This window comes from Cygnus atratus, chromosome 6 (assembly GCF_013377495.2).
Source record: "Cygnus atratus isolate AKBS03 ecotype Queensland, Australia chromosome 6, CAtr_DNAZoo_HiC_assembly, whole genome shotgun sequence".
Classification (NCBI taxonomy): domain Eukaryota; kingdom Metazoa; phylum Chordata; class Aves; order Anseriformes; family Anatidae; genus Cygnus; species Cygnus atratus.
The window spans coordinates 31300664-31322147 of record NC_066367.1 but is presented as its reverse complement, the minus strand read 5'-3'; the positions used below and the strand labels follow the sequence as shown (position 1 = coordinate 31322147).

General features: G+C 36.4%; 1 protein-coding gene across 3 annotated transcripts in view; it reads right to left on the bottom strand.

Moving 5' to 3' along the window:
• Positions 1 to 1140: 1140 nt before the first annotated feature.
• Positions 1141 to 21484, bottom strand: part of CCDC93 (coiled-coil domain containing 93) — a 40926-nt gene continuing 20582 nt past the window's right edge. For 2 of the 3 annotated variants that reach the window (XM_050711480.1, XM_050711481.1), the window contains exons 12-23: positions 19416 to 19532; positions 17104 to 17166; positions 16123 to 16196; positions 15487 to 15568; positions 14111 to 14182; positions 13017 to 13088; positions 12655 to 12763; positions 10229 to 10311; positions 8256 to 8293; positions 6728 to 6812; positions 5190 to 5303; positions 1141 to 2947 (exon numbers count right to left, since the gene is read on the bottom strand). In XM_050711480.1, coding sequence (XP_050567437.1) covers positions 2894 to 2947; positions 5190 to 5303; positions 6728 to 6812; positions 8256 to 8293; positions 10229 to 10311; positions 12655 to 12763; positions 13017 to 13088; positions 14111 to 14182; positions 15487 to 15568; positions 16123 to 16196; positions 17104 to 17166; positions 19416 to 19532 — 963 coding nt within the window. In that variant the 3' untranslated portion in view covers positions 1141 to 2893. The remainder of the gene's footprint in view (positions 2948 to 5189; positions 5304 to 6727; positions 6813 to 8255; positions 8294 to 10228; positions 10312 to 12654; positions 12764 to 13016; positions 13089 to 14110; positions 14183 to 15486; positions 15569 to 16122; positions 16197 to 17103; positions 17167 to 19415; positions 19533 to 21484) is intronic. The other variant, XM_035555975.1, reaches the window with a different exon arrangement.

Sequence of the window (21484 nt, the reverse complement as noted above, 5' to 3'; positions counted from 1 at the left end):
AGTTCACGCATTAGAGTTCAGATCTCACATTACCGCTGTGTTGTTACCCTTAGCTTCAAGACAGACCAATGAATATGTGGAAAATACAACTCCCATGTGCATTACGGTGAATGATACAGGATCTTGAATATAGAGATAGAAAGAACGAGGAAAAAAAAAAAGCTATTCCAAAAAGTAATCATTTGGCAGTGCTTCAACATTGGATCATTTATTTCCCCAAATACCAGTTGCCCATTTGGAATACACCAGTTATCTCTGCCCATACACAGTGGACTACTAATTTTAATTTTATTTCCTGATGCTGAATCTGTTCCTAGAACTCAGTGGGACTATTGCTCAGCAGAAAGTTCATTGCTGCACCCTGCAGCAAGGCTCTGAACCCTGCAGTGCTGTATGAATTAAGGCCTCAGGTTTTTTGTGCTCTCAGAATCAATCCACAGATTGTGCAGAAATCCAAAAGCTTCGGAAAATGAAAATGAGCAGCAAATGAAAAAATGAGCATTTTTAAATGAAAACATAACTGCTTAAGAACTGTCCTCCTGTCTTTGAAAATTCCACTTAAGAGTTACCTCCTGACACTGCCTTTCACTTTGAAAAATAGCTGTCATAATTTCAGTGGAATCCAAAATTAATTTGTTTGGTTCTGTTTAGCAGGATTGTCATATTTATAGTGCTAGAGCAGTGGATACTGTTCCCAAAAATCACCCTCCCATGAGTAGTCATAGCATGATGTACACTTGTTCCTCCACAGTAAAAGTGGCTGGGGACAGAATGATCAAGTAGTTAGCCTGACAGGCATCATGTTGAACAGGAGGAGGAACAAAGTTGGCTGTTAGAAGAAGTGCCCATTTTCTAATACTACTTCTTGATTTCTACTCAAGTATCAGAAGAAATGCTACCTCCAATGTATAAATTAGAAGAATAATTACAGTTTTTATAGAGGGCAAAGTGTGTAGACGTCATTTATGTTTACTGCTATCAAAGCCAACTAGAGAATGTCTGCAAGTAGCACTCAATCCAGATTTCCTTCCTCAGGTACTCTGGTATTTAATTTTGCCTAGATTTTTCAGATACACGTGAAGAGAAGCAGCCTGCACGTATTCAGTCACTAACTAGGGGGAGAGTAAGGTACAAACTGGCTCAGTGCAAAGGTTCTTTTTATTTGTACTGAAGGAACAGGAAAAGTGTTTCTGGTTGTCACAAAAACAGAGTCTCGTTTATGAGAAGGCACAACACATTGAATCTAGCCTACCACGGTTGGGGTAGCTCACCACATTTTATCCAGACAGAATGTCAACAGTCTCCTTACGCAAATCTTAACAAATCCATACATTTCTCCATTTTAACACTACAGACTCTGCATGAGATCACATACAACTATCAAACCTTCCCCTGTCCTCAAAAGGCGTGGAATCAGGTAGCGCAGTGTGATGAACGTGTACCGTCTCCACCGAGAATTCTGTGCAGTGAACAGATGCCTGTGCAAGACACATCTAACCCTTCCACGGATCTCCTTGGCATACAGCAGGTTTGATAGTTTGTCCCAAACACTGAAACATCAAGCTTAACAAGAGCAGCAAGAGAAAACAGAAGTGTTACTGAATGCTATGTGACACATGAAAGCATTTCTAAGACTGAATATCAAAATACTACATTTACAGAATTCATCTTTTAATGCACTTGTAATTCAAAAGCATATTAAGGCTTCTAAAGCTGCCCTTTAACATGGCCTAAAGTACCACCTCAAAAACAATAGCAGAAGGTCACTGGATTCTAAACATCTTTTTATTTTATATGTGCTGCCATAGAAAGTAATCTAACAGCAGTGTAAATGTTATTGGGGAAGAAGAATGTGGTTTTCCTTTTCCTGAACAAAATATGTGATGTACATTACGTCAGTCCAAAATCCCGATGTTAAGTACAAAAAGCAACTGTTTGAATTATAAAATACTGTATATACAGATATAAAAGTGTTTCAGAAAGTGTTCCACAAAGTTTCTAAACTTTCAAGGACAAATCTTCAGCAGGGTAGATAGGTTGTTGTCTTCAAAGGTGAGCATCAGTTCATTTGAGTAGAAAGTCTGAATCTTTATCTTCCTATGTTACAGCTGACACAGACTTTGATTTTCATCCCAGCTAGGGATAATGCGATGGTCCTAGGGATTAGGGTGTTTTTTTCCTGGATCTATTAATTTAACAAGCACATACTCTATATATAAAAATGAAATTTCAAAGAAATTTATACAACAGCTAGACTTTATAAAAATATAGATCTATAGTTTTACATGAGGAATTATCCAAGGTAAGTTTCCATTTTCTTCTGTCAACCATTAGAAACTGATTTTTATCCTTTGGAATTTTATCTATAGCTAGGAGTGTAAATTAAAGTAATATGGAGTTATTAGCTGGTGAAGAGTTTCAAGAACCATTTTTTATGTTTATTTTTGGCCAAAATTAACAAGCTATTGCATCCTGCAGTGCTCATCTTATGGTACCGGACATATTAAACAGTCCATATCTACTTATTCCAGAGTTTTGATGTACTTCAGTGTTAAAACCCAAATAAAAACCATCTTAATTGTTCATTCTGTGAAAAACAAACAAATAAATAATTTCTATTTTGCTGTACTGCATTAACTCTTTACTGTGTAGTGGAGGCAATAATGAATAGCATGGCCGTTTGATGAAGGAATGTAAAAGAGTACATGCTGAAAAGAAACCCAGACTTTACAGCTGTGTCTGTATATATATATTTTTTGTATATATATATTTTTTTATGTATATATATATATATATATATATATCTACAATTGCATTTTTAACCATCACTTCACAAAAAAGATTTGATGTATGGACTGAACAATCATGTATAAACTTCACCAGCTGGAGACGTTCAGGAGGAGCTAGCTTTTAGCTTGGAGAGCAGCATTTCATTCTTACGACATTCCTGTTAACAGAAAGGAAACAAATTAGGTAGTAGCTCTCAATTCTATTACTTAGATCTTCACATCAGCAAACCAAACCCTCTAATTTTGAGAGATCTCCAAAATCCACAGTAGCCTGGAATGAGTGCGGAAGATAATTCTGATTCATCCATAAACGTATTTCAATAGGACATTCATTAAACTTCACAACATACATGCCAAAAGGAATGCTGCTTGACCATTAGTCTAAAATGGTTACAAGTAGTTAAAGCATATCCACCTATTTATTTATAAATTGAATAAATCTGAAACTGAGATTACTTTTAGGTGATCTAAAAATTCACAAGACAGTTTGCAAAAAAAAGTCAGTGTTTACAGAATAACTCCAAGTCAAGAAATGTATTTACATAGGTACATACCATCAGTTTTCAACACCACAACCACTATTAATTTTTAAGGATAGCAAGATTGAAGGTGTCTCACAAGGCAGAGGAAGACAAATGGCTTATTTATTGTTTAAAAAAATCCACCTAACTTCTACAAAGAGGATGCAAAATTCTGTCAGAAAAGTAGCTGAACAGTCTGTCAATCTCCCAGAGTGTACCATCCAGAACAGGAAGGAGCTGTCTCAAAATAAACCAGAAAGTCTTCTTTTCCCCCAAACTCCTGAGGCCATTAACAATTTCGCCTGGCAGCACTACTTTCATTTATTATCATGGAGACAGTGATTAACAGAAGCACATTATGATAAACTCAGGCAAGGCTAAATCAATGAAGTATTAATCAGTCCTTTGACAGGGGTCAGAAAACGAGGCTGGTCCCTAAAAGTATTTAGGGACTACAAAGATTCTGGATTCCCTCCCTTACTCACACATACCTAGCTGCTGCTCATAGACCTGAATATACAGCTTACTCAGTAACAAACCCATGTAACATGGAGTGGTGCCTGCTGATCAGTGACAAAGGAATTTTTCAGAATAAAACTTAAAGAATCACATGAAGAATCACACCAAGAGACATCGTTAACATGGTGCAATAAGCATTGTAAGGAACACTTGTGCACAAGTAAATGCCTAAGTCAAGCCAAAATGGGTCACTAGACATTAAAGCTTACACGTTTAGAACCCTTAAAACCTTGAATTGACTTTTTTTTTTAAATGAAGTGCAGAAAAACAGAAGCAACAGAAACATGCAAACCTACTCCTTCATCCGCTGACAGGCTTTAACAAAGCTCTTAAGTTACTATGTAGTCAATTTTCTTACCTGAATACTAGGCTTCTGTGTCTTACCCCAGTTTCATGGAATTTTTAAGCAACAAGTGTCAAAGAGCAATCCTGCATGTCTGTTTCAAGATAGCATAAACTATTTGAATTGCTTCCACTGTCTACTCCTAAGTAGGAGGGACATAAATTCAATTCCAATTTTCCTTCCTTCCTTCCCATTATTGTGGTGCCTCAAAAGCCTAAAACCTCATCCAAAAGATACATGTTATATACTGTAAGTTTAAGAAAGTAAAATAGCTCTTATTAGCTGTCATGGCATTAATAAGCCTAAATCCATTCTTACTTTTAGGAATACTATTAGTGGATTAATTAAACTAACTATTCAAATTCACTCTTGAGAAATGAAACAACTTGGATTTGCCTCTGCTGCCACTGATGTCAGTGAGAGCAGTCAGGCAGGCAGATGTTCCACCAGAAATCCCACCTTGTCTCCAGGTGGTTTCTAGAACTGTCCCTAATGTACCAGCAAGTCAGATGCTGCCTGCCCCCAATACCTAATGAAAGCATTTGCTGTTGCAGACCTATTTGTTGCCTTCTAAATTCTCACTGAGTAGAAATGCAGCAACGAACTACCTCATGAGCCTTGCAAAAAAAGAGAAAAAAGTTCACAGTTCTGCTAATGAGGGGAGAGCTATTCATCCATTCCCACAACACGAATGCTGCTCATTTCTAGGTAGCACTACAAAGCTCCTTCTCAAAATGAGATTGGCAGCTTCCTCAGACAGCTAACTTTTTGTGATTTAACTCTTGAGGTACAGTAGAGAAATGCAGGTGTTTTTTTTTTTTTTTTTTTTTTTTTTTTTAAGTTCTAGACAAATCCATGTATTTAGTAGAAATTTGCTCCTTTGCTCCTAAACATAAGCAAGGTTTATAACACACTTGAAAACAATCAGTGTATCTGAGCAGAACTTCTTAAGCAACTCTTTATCAGTTCAAATACTCATCAGCTTACATTAGCAAAAAAAACCCAAAACATTCTTACCTCTTTAAATTCTTTCACTGTTTTAAAGTAAAGCCTCTGTTTCTCTAGAAGCTCCAAGTATTCATCATTCAACTGATCTCTTCGCATTTTGTTTTCTTGCTTCTTCTTTTCCATCTGTAAGTATATAGGAAGGATAAAAGGTCACCTACTGTATAAGGAACGCACACATATGCACATGAAGTGTGAGAAACAATTGATTTTAATGGACTTCGAAGATTTAAGAGTTCATTTTTAAGAACCCAAAGAACAACACAGAGCTCTTGGTCTGCTTTCACTCCTTTGACTTATTGTGCTGTTATTCATTTCTGTCTGCATAATGGAGGTCAAGACAGAAAACAAAACAATGAACTCCTCAAAACAATGAACTCCTAGACCATTTCAATTTCTTGCAGTTGCTTGCTACAACAATAAGAGAATGTCACTCTTCCAAAAAAAAGTGTAATCATCTTCAAACTCATCTACGCTCGTTGGAATTGCACTGTTCTGAAGTCTTCTCATAATCTCAGTTTGACCTTGACTCACTCGTTACATCAGCCTTGGTAACAGAAAGATGACCCATACATACAACAGCATCACCAACTATTCTGCCGTCCTTTGTCCTCTTTGAAAACAATGTTCTCCAACACAATAGTCTCTAGTCAATATGTTTTTATGAGTTTGGTAGTGCAGAGGGCTTTATGACAGCTTGAGTTGCATTCCATCCTATTTTTTTTCCTATATACACATAATTATTGCATTTTATATCAGAAGTTTCTGCTTAGCTATTAAGATAAAACAGCCTTTTACCTGGAAAGACGGCTTTTTCAGTACACACTCTGGTATATGTTGATTTGAAGTGCACCATACTTCCACTTCAACTCAAATGAACAACTATAATCCACTACCAAGAATCTCCTGGCTCTACAGAATAAACCATCTCAAAGCCCCTTAATGGTATATAAATCTATTTCCATATGAATAGAATGTAGAACAACACAATAATTACAAATTAGTAACTGCTATTACCAGGTACTTAAAACTACCCCATTGTATGCAAATAAATCCATAGACGGCTTCAGCTGGAGCAGCTGTTGAACCTCATGCTTGCTTTGTGTGCATGCATTGCCCCAAGCCCACTTAACACAATTCCACTGAGGCTGTGTATTCAGCAGCAACATCTAGTCTTTTCTAAATCAGGTTAAATCCAGAAAGTGGGTCTGACATAGGCCTGGCTGTGCTTATGCAGTCCAAATGGAAAAAAATTCTTATCAACTTCAGGGATATCAGCGAGATACTTGAACCAGCTGTTTCAAAGAGCTAAGTCTCTACACTCCCAGTAACAAAGTTCAGGGGTACAAAATTCCTCTCTCTCTTCTAGTCTGTCCATTACCATTTTAGTGGTGAACAGTTTGTTATGGATGTGAAAGAGACAATACTTGTTAGTTGCTTCCTTAATTTGCACCTCATATAATGAATTTCTGCATTCATAGTTATTAACCAAGAGGCTTTTCTGAAATAATTCCCAGGTTCTAGAAAAGAAAGCGAGAAGAGTCTCTGACCTTCATTCGATTCTGTTTGATGCCTTCCACAATCTGTTCCATCTGCCGTAAGAACTGCTCACGAGAACCAGAAGATGCCATTGCTCTGGAAAGAAAAAAAGATAATAACTGATAGGGACGTGGGACAATGTGTCTCATCTACAATTACCTTGCGTATTTACCCATGTCCAAGTACTCACATTGCTTAATATCCTTTGTAAAAAACTCATCTTTTTAATCAATGATTTCAAGTACAGTGCAGATCTTCAGCTGGTATAAACCATCAAAGAGATGGGAACAGACTACAGAGCTCATCGCAAACATTTTCCTTGACAGCTTGCATCTGTTCCTTTCTCTTATGTGTTGTAATAAACAATGAACTACTATTAACTAACCAAGAGCACAAACCTATAATAAAGGCAGCTGATTAGAATATAAAGAAGGTGAGTAGAGGACTAGAACAGTAAATATTCTAAAAAAAGATGATAATAATTTATGCCCTAACAGGAAGAGGCCAAGATATGTTACAGGCCCCAAAATACTTCTGAACAGATTAAGGAAAACAAAATAAAGAAAATGCCACCCCACACCCAACCATCAATAAAAACAATCCAAAACACAGTTGTCAATTAAAGAATTGGTTTCTAATGACTGGACAGAATATCAAAAAGATCTTATCACCGAGCAAAACAGATCTATGATCCCTGCTGCAAAGCTGCAAAGGATAACATTTGAAATAACTAATTTTTTTTTTGTGCTGCTGTGGATTTTTTGTTGTTGTTGTTTTAGTTGTAATTAGAACTTTAGATAATGGGAAAAAACATCACAAAGCTCAACACTTCTGAGCAAACACAAAAAGGCACAGGTGTATAGGATTACAGAGATCATTAATTACTCTATAAGAAAAAAACAATTTCACAACAGAATTATAAAAAGATATAACAGAAAAAAATGTTTATAACTTATGAGGCCATATCCTCCCCCATGACTCTATTGCACTGTACTGTTGTGACAAAAAAAATCACAATGGAGTTCCCCACCCGCCCCCAAAGTCAAAAAAAAACAGAGGAACAAATGCTGGCTGCATCACAGACTGATATTCGACCTTAAACTTCCAAGGGAACCATGATTTTACATAAAGACTTCACACTTCATCAAAACCTTTAAATACAGAGTTAGTGTATAATAAACATGTCTGAAATATGTTCGAGCCTAATGTTTTGTACATAATGTAATAACCACAAACTCACAAAATGAAGAAAAATACTTCAATTAATGCCAGGAAAATTATGACTGAATGATTTCTTTCCACAACTGCAACCGAACAGCCAGATATTAAAAACATATGTTGACTATAAAAGTTAAGTAATTTTAAGTCTGTGATTCCCCAAACATTAGCTTAAACAGAATTAATAAACTATTTTATTAAACTGTTTAAGTTAATAAAATCTTCTAACAAATTTTTACACTAACTCATGCCCCCTCCCATTTTTTCCAAACAACCACACCACCCACTGCAACTATCAAGAGAAAAACGACCATTACTTACTGATGAAAGTTGTCATGAATAGAATTTAGTAAATTAACCTGTGAATTTAAAAAAAAGAAAGAAAATATACATTTGTCCTTTCTGATGTTACTCTGAGTTTTCACAGACAATAACATGAAATTCAGATCTAAAAATGGACTGGTATCAAGGCTTCCCTGACAAGCAGTCAGCTGTATGAAATCCTGAGCTTCTTTTTGAAAAAGGAACCACAATCCGTCTTTGTAAGTGACATCTGTCCTAGTGGAGGAACCACAGAAGGCAGCAGCAAGTCTTGGATCAAAATTGAGGTTTTTAGTTTTACTGATGCCCAGTTACACCACTGAGAATATTACAAAAATCACATATTCGTGCAGGACAGCTTTCTAAACTAAAGCAATGAAGTAAAAGAGCTGTTTAAATGTGTTGAAGCTTACAGGTAGTTGTCCAGTGTTCAACTGTGATGGTGCACAAGCGTATATTATAGCTATATTAAAGTAGCATACTTAGTCCTAGTTGCAGTGTCAAAGTAGAACAGTTTTGCTTAAACGTCTTAAAAAATAAGAACTAATAGAAAACCTTTTGCTTTAGAGACTGGAGCCGGTCAGGCTCACCACACAGCCACACCTAATACCATACAGCCTAACCAAGCAGTGCAGAACAGGTGAATTTCTGCACTGTATTCTTTGTGCTGGTCAGTTTTACTGGCTTCCATAAAGCCATGCATCATTACACACTTCACCTCTACCTATTTCACAGTCTGTTTAAAGATGAACTTCTAAGAAGTAGAGAACAGCATTTCACTTGCATAGCTACTGTTACAAAGATACTAACATTGCACTTAAACAATACAGACATAAGAATTTGTAACATTAGTATTTTGTTGCTCTTGGTATAAACTCACTGTGCAGATTAAACCATACATTTTTTTTCGTGCTTTCTAAACATCTCTGAGGGCACTTAAAATTCACCAAGCAGCAGCAATTAACATGATCCCTTCGGCTTTCAGTACTTCTCACAAGTCTCCTGCGGTTAAACCTTCCAAGCAGTTTCTCCTTTTGATGAGTACTTTAAAGTGTTCTTTACTAAACAAACTTGAGCATTGCAAACAGAAGCATTTGCCCCACTGGCACAGAAAGCTAAACTGACTTCCCTTAAATCCAAGATCTCTGATATAAATGAGAGAGCAATAGGTGCTGCATGGCAGCAGCCACAGTTGTTCATGACCTCGCTATGAAAAATTCAAACAAGTTCTGAGCAGATTCCAAAGAAGCTGTGACGCTTAAAAATGCCTGTTACTCAAAGAAATTACTGCATGATTCATCAATACTTGCCAAGCCCAAATCCCTGCCTTGAAAGTTTGCGTTTAATAATGCAATTACGCAGTTTATACCACAAAACATTCAAGTAATAAGTATTAGCACAGCATGACTACTGCACAGTAAGACTGTTGTTGTGTTACAATGCAGAACAGTAAAGCTAGTGGATAAACCCCCAAAATTGAAGACATAATAAAAAAATGATTTTAAAAACATTTAAAAACTATGTTTTTAAAAAGTATTCTAAAAAACTGTGATTGAAACCATCAACCATATGAGCAGAAACCTTTCACTGAGACACCGAGAACCAAATGATGCTGCAAGCCAGCAGGTGGAATTTGCTTTCCAGAGTTACTGGAGATGGGTTGGTTAGGTTAACCAAGAAGAAAGAAACAGGGTAATTTGGTCCTGTGACAAAGATATTTGCTAATCAAATGTTACTCGCGTTTTGTGAGCACAGTAAGCAGATTAAACATGCTGTATTAACAACAGCACTTTTTACAACACAGACCACTTCTACCTCAACATTAGAAATGTTCTTATGAACTCATTGTCTCAATTTTACTCTCAAAGACTGCTGACCCTGCTCTGACATGGCTGAGTAAGTAGTTTTTACTTAGCTTTCACTATCTTCTCCATAGACTGAATATTTAGAAAACAATAGGAACATTCTCTTACCTCCTTTTCCAAATATACTTTCTTATCATCCAGTGTATTATAAAGAGTAAAGAACTGTTTTGTTTCTTTGTGAGTTGCTGAGACTGCAAAGAAAAAAAAGGGTAGAATAATAAATGGGGTGAAATGGAACCTGTAAAAATACTTTGTAGACTTTTTATAATATACGATTATCAATAACGGAACACAGTCTATAATACATTCTGGAAGAACGTTCCCTCTGCATGTAAATCTTCAGCAGCATTCACAGCTATCAGATTTTATGATAACTGGGCTCCAGAACAACACAGCTCAGTGTCTAAATTACAGCCCAGCTGCTGACAGTCCGTTTCACGAACGCACACTGGCACTATCAGCTGTGCTTCCTTACCAATACCTGTTCATCGTTCCTTCGTGAATTTTAACCTCACACCATGGAGGCTGCTGTGCTGGTAACAGTTGCCCTGGCCTAGCTGGCACATTGGTGGGCAGGGGGAGTGCAGGGGCACAGAAAAGGAATGGATAATCTGACAGTATTGCATGGAAAAAAGGAGTGCATTAAACTGTATCTTTCAAGGTACAAACGTTCACAATGCACAAGAAAGGTTTTACTGCTTGAAAGCCTCCTTTCTCTTCTTACAACATATGCATGCTGACAGAACTAAAAAAAAACATTTCTTTTCAAATAATGCCATCTATTTTAGGTGATTATAGCAGATGCTGGTCACAGCTCAGTGCAGAAGGTAAGGCTCAGACACTCTTTCCCCTTTGGGTCCACAAGATGATGATTGATACTCAAGTCTCTGAAGTCTATTCTTTAGTTCTTCAATGTCTAAGGAAATCTAAGACACTTGATTCTCAAGGGAAAAAGTTCAGTTGAGAAGGACAGCTGGCAAAAGTTACCACGATTATATTATGCAGCCTAGAATCCTGAACTGAAAAAAAGTACATGTTTATAAAGATCAAATGATTTAATGAAAATTATTCCAGAGTTCATGATTAAGTCACATATACATGAGGATGATTTCACTCTGGTTTATACATTTTAAGAAAGGGAATATTGGCATTTAAAAGCATTTCAGTACAGGACCACTGAGGTCAGAAAGCACCTCTGAAGATTGTCTTGTCCAACATGCCTTGGACCCAGAAGTCCAAAAAACAGTTTTCGTCTACTCTGAAGATCTCCTGAATCTGGTCAAATGCAAGAACTCTAAAAAACTATGCCACAGTTCACAGAAAGACTTGCAAGAGATTTTCAGCTCAAATTTCCAGAAGCTTAGCCTGAACAGTACAGGTTCCTGGCCAGGAGACCAAGCACAGTGTTATCCTAAGTTACCGCACATATTTTGCGCTACAGAAAACAGTCCTGTAAGATTCAAAGCCTCTTAAATCTGCACCCAAGGTTCCACAAATCTCCTTAATCTTCCTGTCCTTCATATGTAAACGAAGCCTCCATCTTCTGAGCAGGTAGATGCTGGACTTGATTAAATAAACTGCATAGCACGTAACAAGCAAATGGGGGGCAATGGGAGAAAAGAACTGGATTTGCACTCACTAAAGAAGCATACCTATTCCATGCACTGAGCTAGATAATGCACATGGGAAGATAGCATGCGACTATACAACTAGAGATGACTTAAAGACAATGGATATGAATCAAAGTTAGATAACAATTTTAGAACTGCTCAACCTTCAAGAGCTTGGTTCGCACCTGTATATAATAAATGCAAAGTATCTTTAAAATACTAGCTAGTTCTTCTACAGAGAAATATATTTTAGCTTATGCCATTATACAGGCTACACTAAATACGCACCAGTAAGTAAGGTCCGTTGTCAGCTTGACAGAACAACTTTAAAATTTTATTCAGTTTGCATGCTCCATACCATGCGCAGCAAACACATCGCTATCCAAACAGTCAACCAAGCAAACGTCCACTTTTTATAACTTATCTTAAAAGAAGTTGAAGATAACTTGTATTCTGATCCTAACAAGATATTGCAGAATATTTATAAATCAAAAATGAAATAAACAATGCCTTGTTTTCTTTGAAGTTCTTGTCTTTACTTGGCATTATTTTTGTTGACATCAGATTCCGAACCAAACTATCTAATGTTAAGAGCAATTAATGAAGCATGACTTAAATTTATAGCAACCTCGTTTGTAAATAGATTAAGGAATTTTTAGAAACATTGGTCATTTAACTATACGACTGAACCTGTTGCAGCCAGAATTTACTCCAAAGACCTCATGTATCAGGTTTCACCCACAAGAGAATTCTTATAGCCAGCATATAAAACCTTGAAAATAGGTTGTATAATTTGAATATCAAACGACCCTTAAACTCCTCAGAATTAGCAAGCGCTGTTTTACACTCCGTAAGCTTAAAATGCAATTACCCTCCTTCCAGGGCTTTAGCTTTCAGCAGAATGTTCCTGCTTGATATACATACCCTGACTGTAAAGTTCAATAAATCTCTTCTGATATTGTGTTAGCTCAGCTCGGCTGGGTACTTCATCAATCTTGCGCTGTAAAATCGCTATTTCTCTGTTTCTTCGTGCCTGAATAGAAAGTTAGGAGGGGAGAAAACAAAGCCTCTTCTCGTTCTTTTCTTAAAATGGATGAAGCCCCCCCAGCAATATTTTGTTACTAAATAATCAATTTTTTTTTTTTAAAAAGTGTTGGCTGAGGCTCAATATTATTTTGTAACTGATTTGTGATTTATTTTGTTTAATTAAACAACAAGAAGAGAGGTATTAAAAGTGACAAGGTAAGAAAAACACAAGTAATTTTGTCCAATTTATGAAGACTCACCAATAACAGCCGGATCTTTTGAAGTTTATCTTTCTCAGTTTTGTACTGCTGGTCTATAAGCTTATTCGGCTCCTAGAATTTGAGAACCCAAAACAATTGTGTATTACAGCAACAAATGAGAGCGCAATTACAAAAATGTGCAGATGGGTTTGTTTTCTATATTTGTATCTTCCATTTAATGGCTTCCACTAAAACACAACCATTTGCTTTTTTAAATATGATTCATAATCTGCATTTTAAAAAATGACGACTTTTTACTGTAAACAAGTGTGTTTTGATAATTTTAATACTGATATTTTAGTTTTTAAGATTTGTCGATAGTTTTTCCCCACTGCTTTGCTACAGTCACACAAAATGAAGACATCTATCAAAAGATTCTTTGCACTTGTCCGAATGTTTATACTTTGATTCATTGGCAGGGTTAAAGATAAACAAGGCCCAGGACAGAACATAAACCCTCTGAGATGTGTGTCCTACATTTTCTGGATTGCAGATTTAAAGATTTTTTTTTCCTTCTTTAAAAACATACAACACTGAGGTTTATGTTTTCATTTTTACACACTGTGTTCAGAAAGACGGCAGCATCATGGAACTTGTAATCTACCTCATTTTAGACACACAAATACACCAAATGTTTACTCACTGAAAATACAAGCGAGTCAAGCTTTTCGTTTTCTGTTCACTTGTTATTCATTGCCTTCGGTCTAGATGCACTTGTACTAAAACCTACCTTCAGACAGCTGCTCACTGCATACAATGCACTGAGCCACTAAAAACCTGTGCCTCCATCCCTCAAATAAATCCATTTTTAAGGAAAAAAAAAAAAAAAGACAACCAAAACAAACATGCTTTCTGAGGAAGACTTGTTTTTGTCAAATATATGATTTGACAAAATGACAAAATGATTTGATGGTGATTTTCGGTCTACTGCACTTCTCTGTTTATTAGCCAGAATTGTGGCTTTACCAGTGATAGAAAATAGAATTTTTCAGAGATTGCAACAGATTTTCTTACCAGAATGTGCCAAAGTCAGAAGGACCTAAACCAGCATTTTAAAACGCAAACTGAAAACAATTAACACATTTGATATTTACCTCTTCCTCCCCGCTTTCTGCTGCCTCAGCTTTCAGATTCTCAATATTTTGTTGAAGACGCTCCATTTCTTCCTACAAAATAAAAAAAAAGAGAGGAACTTATGTTGCCTTTAATTGAGACCTCTCCTAAAAGGGGATGGAAGGAGGCTTGATGCCATAGACCTGTAACAAAACTGTGGCACTGACAACATATTTTATTTTAGAATTTGTAAGATTAAACAGCATTCCTTGCCCAGGGGTAAGGCATCCATTATTACTCATTACATAAAATTGAATGCCTGCTTTTATCAAACAAAGGAACGGATTTATTTCTTACTTACAAATATACTAGAGCCAGCTGAAACAACTAATGAGTGACATAGAAAATGAGAAACTAAGGAAGTAAGGAAATATTACAATAGCAACAGCATGACACAGAACCACAACACATGGTATTCACACTAATGAATGAACAAAGTTAGTTGTAAGGTCGTTTCCATCAGGATCCTTTACAGCTTTCCAGAACAGTATGTTTGGGGAAAATGAGGTTTCTATGCTCAGTATCTGCCACAGGCAGTATGTCTTTTTACTTTTTTTCATTCCATTAAATTTGATCTAACACTGTTTAAACAGAAGAGAAGGAAACAATTCTCTCTGATCGTATTTCTAAGCAGCCCATAAACACAGCAGTAAACATGGCAGCAAAACACTGTAATTAAGCAGTAAAACAAACTCTACTCTGAAAACTGTAGATTTATCTCAATCTCTGTCTCTTCCGGTGGTTTGCTCCAAAGCTAGGGACTTTCAAGACGCCTTCCTCTTGTGCACTGTGCTCCTCAGGTCACTGCTCGTCCAAGACCACAGAATGTGTTTCAGGCTGTGAATAGCACAGATGGTATCTAGTACAGCCTGATCTCAAACTTAGATTTATTGTAATATTATTATCTATTTGTAATCCCTGTTGCCACATCTCCAGATACTCTTAGCAGAATAGGGACGGGAACAAGAAGAGCCACAGTACAGGGCTGATCTGGCGTTTTTTCTAGAAACTGCCTTTTAACAAAGACCCCGGGCAAAACAAAACATTGAAGACCACACTACTTCAGATGCCCTGCCTGTCTTCCTTTTAGCTCCCTGCCTCATAGCAGGGAGCCAGTCCTTCTGGTTAGTTCAGTTCCAACCTTCTTGGTTGACAGCCTCGTTGTAGATATGATACACTGCAGAACTGGGCAACTGTCCATAATTCTGCAAAAAAATCAAACTAGTGGCAGTATTTAATACAAACCTGTAAAAAGCAGTAAATGACAGGAAGGGGAAGAAGGGACAAAGCGGGAAGAAGTATAAAGGATACATTTAAAGCTTGGTAAAGAAGCATTATATAAGAAATCAAAACTTACCCTACAATGTGCTTTGAATTCTTGCTCCTGACTTTTGAGGTTCTCATTCATGGCCACCAGTGCTCGCAGATTCTGTAATATGCTAAATTTGAAGATCCAGCAAACTGCATTAGTTTTTTAGTTTTTAAATTAAACAGATTGAGAACTAAAAGATACTAGAATAAGCTTAGTTCTATACAATTTTCCAATAAAATCCGTGTAAATGACAAATCCAAATATTACTATGGTCAAAATAAAACGTGGTATTACCCTAAATATTTTGATGATTTTGCAATGCTCTCACCTCATTATTGTGGAAGTTTTGAAAGAGTACCCTAATTTATGCAAGATGAAGGCTTCAAATATAAAGAAAATAAGAACAGGAAGGCCTCATATACATTTCAATTGTGTTTAGTATTCTTTGCTTGTATTATATTTAAGCATCTACATTTATTTTCAGCTACGTATTGACACTTTTCACTCAGACTTAATAATAAGACAATCTTTTGCTGTCTTTGGAAGGAAGCTGGAAAATGTACTTGTTTAAATTCTAATTATTTGTTTAGGCTGAAAAAAGCTAGAAATATTCAATTACTTGGTTTTAAAACCATCATTTTTCAGAACTTCAAATGTCACAAAAGAAGGAAAAACACTTACCTAGAATCTGCTTGGGATTCTATTGTTTCTAAAGCCGCCAATTCCTTGTCCAGCTTTTCACTGTAACTCTTGACCTACGGGTTATAAATAATAATTCTGTAAGATACACTTTTAAAATAAAAAACATGATTGTCCCCTACATTGTGCCAAGTGACTTCAATATGCTCATCTTAACTATTCTATATTCTGTTGGAGCACAGGGTAAGGCAGTAACCATGCCATCCAGCAAGCCGTGAGTACAACCAAAATGCTGGCAATACAAGGCACAGAACATGAAGATCTAAGTGCTGAATTTGAGCAGGACTGCAAGGACTCATGAAGAACAAAATCCAGTCATAATGAGATTTCACAACTGGAAGAGGGTTCCACAGTTGACATATGAGATCAGACAGTAAAATCAGATACAACTTTCTTTCAGACCATAATGTTTAGTTCAATCCCTTTACTATGTCTGTAATCCTTCCCACTGAAAGGAAAAAGACAACCAACCAAACAAAAAAATCCTATTCACGATATTTCGGATCTAGAGTTATGTAGAAGCATCGTCATAAAAAAAACAGAGCAACAATCTAAGAATTAAAAGCAATAAAATGTCAAAAAGCAGTCTTCACATGCAGAAATAATTAAATCCAAAAATAACTCCATGAAGAAATCCAATAGATTAACATTTCACTTCACGCAATCATTTTTACTGACTCATACGCTCTGTTGCCATTATAAACATTATTTTCTTTTCATAGTAAAGCCACTTCCTGACACTTCCTCCCATTCTAGAGTGTGTGAGTTTTTCTTTTGGACCAGAAAAGCTACTGGGCAATAAGACAAAAAAATCATAACCCTATTCACAACCTCAAAACCTTCTTAACATAGAAAAGTTGTCAGTCATCTTCAGCATTTAATACATCCCTCTACACATAACTTCTCAAAAGAGATATCTCAAAAATGATCCAGCTAGAATCAGCGCACAAACAAAGAGATTACCTCGGTTAATGTCTTTTTTGCTTCGGTACATTTTGTCTGCAGATCAGCACATTTAGCTTGCAACTATTACAAAGAGAAAGAAGTGAGTTAAATTCTATGTTCACGCTAATTACACCTGTAATGCAGAATAGCAATATTTGAGACGTTAATAATGGTTGTCTGTTAAATGACAGGCAAGCCATCACAAACAGGGGCTTTTCTCATCAGGTGAGTATATCTTATTGCAAGAACTCTGAATATTTAATTAATAGCAGCAAATACTTTCCACCTGACCTTCCTGATATATATTATTACCAAAATGCCACTGGCTATTTCACTTGTCAAATAGTTTAGAGGTTAATTTTTACATAAATATCTTCCCTAAAGTCCATATATTTTAAGGTAACACTGCAAATATTAACAATAAAAACAGGACGTGGGTTAGAGAAGTGAAGCAGAAGCACTGCAAGTAAAGAAATGCACATTTGGCTTTCTGATCCTCTTCTTTTCCTCTTTTCCTGATGGCTGAGTTTGCCATTCACCACACGGAGCTGTGACTCACTCTAATCATCCCTCTCCACAGACAAATTTATAAGACTTTTTGCATTAGTATTTCTGTATTTTTCACAAATCACCAACAGACTGAATTCTAACTAGCTGAAAAAGAAAGTAATTTAAACCTGAAGTCCACATCTCATTAAAATAGACGTAAAGATTAAAGAACCACTTGATATGAGAACTCTCGCCAGAAATTACTTAATACTGGCAGTACTGAAGACAGAATTTCACAGACACCTTTTAAAAGGAGGTCTTGACTGTCACTGATTTTAACTTCTTCTATCTCACCCCACTGCAAAAGCCAATTACAACTGCTAAGCTCATATACCAGCCTCTCCTACTGTTCAACTAGGGAAAAAAAAAAAAAAACAGCATGGCTGGAGGTCAGTGTGCTAGTGCAATATCAAAATTTGTTTTTTAAACCTGAGCTAGCCGTTGCAGTTCTCCAATGCTACAATGTAAACATACCTAGGTGATCCTTCCCCAAATTCACCTTGAGCTAATTGTCTCCAAGAACACGAACAGCTCTCACTGTGCAAGGGCAAAGGACAAGAGCTGTGGTGCGCTGTTCCAGTATCCGTACGTCCAAACTGAGCATTCCTCAAGTACGTCTGCTGTCTGCAGAAAAACTGCAGATGGATGTGGGCTGATGGACACAAGCCAACATCCACTCCAAATCTCTAGAACCGTACTGGAACATCCTTAAACCCAAGTGAACATGCCCTTTTATCACAGGGCAGTACCGAACTGTTGCCAGTCATGACAGCACAGGTTTCAATTTGGAACAGGTCTGCAACCGGCAAGCTCAAAGTGCTCGTATCTGCCTCCACTCTACAGTAATGATTTAGGATACAGTGAATATCCTTCTACTTTCCCCACTTCTGAAATGCTTTAAGATCACATTCTGTAATTTATGTTCCTATTTCAGTGAGGAAAAAAAAGAAACAAACAGAAAAATAAACCTATATAGGCCTATAAGGAAATTAAGCTAGAATTTAACTGTTCATAAGGCCACGTTATAGTTTTGAAAGGTTGACACTTCAGCCTGCATTTAAGTATTAAAATACTGACAATACCTAGCATTAAGTCATCATTTTGACCAGGTACCAAAGTTGTATTTGAAATAGACATCGAAAATTCATATTACTGTGTTGAAATAATACAAATTCAAGTAAAAAAACCTATAATAAGTTTCAGTATATCGCAATAAATATAGCATAATACTTTCTAACCTTTCACTCTAGAATGAAGAGGAACTGTGACAAACATCACTTACATTCAACTTATAGTGCAAATAATAATTTTAGTGCTATTTACTATAAAAAAAATACTGGTTTTGACAGATGGGGCATACAGAGTGAAAAACCCATCAGCCTAAAGAAGTATGAAACATATTTAAGAGCAATTTCCTAACTTGTTTCTTCAGTGGACTGTTTTCAGTTTCAACATCATACCTATCAAGTCAAATGCAGAAAAAACATACAGAGCATCTCCAAAAGAGGTGTACAAACCAACACAAAACCCAAACAAAACTAAAAACATCTTTTGATCAACTAGCCCCCTCCCTCACAGGGTTATCCATTTTTTTAATATGAAACCAGGCATATTGTCTTAGTAATAAATGTGCAAGCAAGATGTTCAGAGATGCTGAAATGGATGTTGAACATGACAAATTGCTGGTAGAGAAGACAGCTTGCAAATCTTTTCTGGATGGCATAAACTTGGTGATCAACCACATTTATCGATGTTTTCTTTGTTACACACATAATACTTACCTCTTCCAGGAGTTTGGTTTTCTGCAAAATCTGCTTATTCAGAGATGCCACCTTCCTTCTGTGCTGTTGGGCAGCTCCAAGCCTTTCTGGTCGCTCCTCAGCAGAAAGCTCAGACTGCTAAAATAAAGAGTAGTAAAGCCTGTTGAAACTCAAACCATTACTTTTTACTTCTACAGTAGCTAAGGAAATGCCAAACTGGGACACACTTGTGATATTTCCTTATCAAGGGCTGTGTCCCACTATCCAACAGGAAGAACGACTCACCAATCTGTCTTGCATCAAGATAAGAAATGAGCCAAACAAATAAATTATATCCCAGAGGTATCAGGTAAAGTAAGGTAGTCAAGTGCCATGAGACTCACTAAAAATACTACAGCATACTACATCAAATTAATTGTTCCATCAGCAACACAGTTAAACCTAGTAGGGTTCTTAAAAAAAAAAAAAAAAAGAAAGCAGCCTAGCAGCCGCCCCCCCCCCCCTTAAACTGAAGCAATCTTATTGCTTAAGTGGTATTTACTGAACTTCTTCAACTGGAGATATGAATGTCATACCTCAACACGTAAATCCATAACTCTTAAAAGCCTTAAACATTTGTGTCTTTAGATTCTGAAATACTGGTTTACATACAGTATGCTGATTGACATAATTACAATGTGGTAATTACATTTACCTCTCTACGCTTTTATTTTTATGTGTTTCTGTGCAATGGACACTAGTCTTTAAAAGTGCTTGCACTGCCAAGAAAGTGTCTCACAAATACATAATTAAGACAACAATCTGGATCCACTCTCCTGTTCTCTCTGAATTTTGAAGGGAAAGCTGCCAGAAACATACTTTACCATGAATAACATCTATAATAGAAATTGTATATTTGCAGTAGATTAAAGAGCAATTGATATATTATTAATAATAACTATTTTACTATATTAATAGTACATTAATTCATATGAACTTGCGCTGAAGATCTCAAAGCTTTCATGACAGCTTGTTGACAACAGTGCACAGTAAAAGTCAATACATCAAACACGAACTGCAGCAGAGAGACTAAATACTGGTGCCTCGTGTGGAGGCTTCAAGACATAGCATCAAAGCTTCTATTACAAGTATAGGAAAGGCAGAGGGGTCTTCTGAAGACAAGAGAAAAAACAACAGAATACCTCATCCACAGAAGGCAATATAATACACTTGGCATAAATGTTATCTTCTTCTCAACTTGAAATGAAAAATTTACTTGTGTTATGATTGGTAGAAGACAAACTAAAATCTCCTTTGACGCCCGTCTTGGAGCAGACCAATGATGAAAGAAGGGTAAGTCCTTAACTTGTCCGAGCAGACATGAACAGAGGCACCAACACTGCACCCTTCTCAGCTAGTGCCTACTAGGCAGGAATGACGTAAAACATGGCAAGATTAAATACTGACGTTAAAAACACCCACTGCTGAAGGAAGTGATCTACTTCACTTTCCTTAATACTCCTCCACACTCCTCAGTTACAACACTAAAAGTGAACCACAACATGTATCTTACAAATGTTGTTTTGCAAATAGTTAGTATTGTTTTTCCTGTTGGTTTCCATGTTAGTCTTTGCGTGGCTTCAGACAACTGAAAAAGACATTCTACTCCATTAGTAAGTGATTTTTATTTATTTTTTTTTTTTTTTTACTTTTTTGATTGTAGACCACTATTTTTTCTGTGACAGTGCAAAGTCCTATATAACAAATCTAATTTTACTGTAAAAGGTAAACTAGCTTGCTTAATTTCCTGCATAAAGATCTGTAGTAGTCTATGAAGTATCAGGGGCTTCACAGATCACAAGCTAAAAACTGGCACTCTGTAGTGACAAATGATACTCTAAACCTGCACTGAACCCTATAAATTTACTATTTCTCCTTTTGAAATGTGCACACAATGAAGGAAGCGGAATGCCTATCATAACACTAGCTTATGCTAAATTGCTTTTCTGTAACAAAATGCTTTTCAGTACAGAAACTGACAAATGCTAGACTTGCTTCCATGACACAGAGTTTTAACATGTCCATTTATTTTGGAAAGGTGTGTAGAAGTA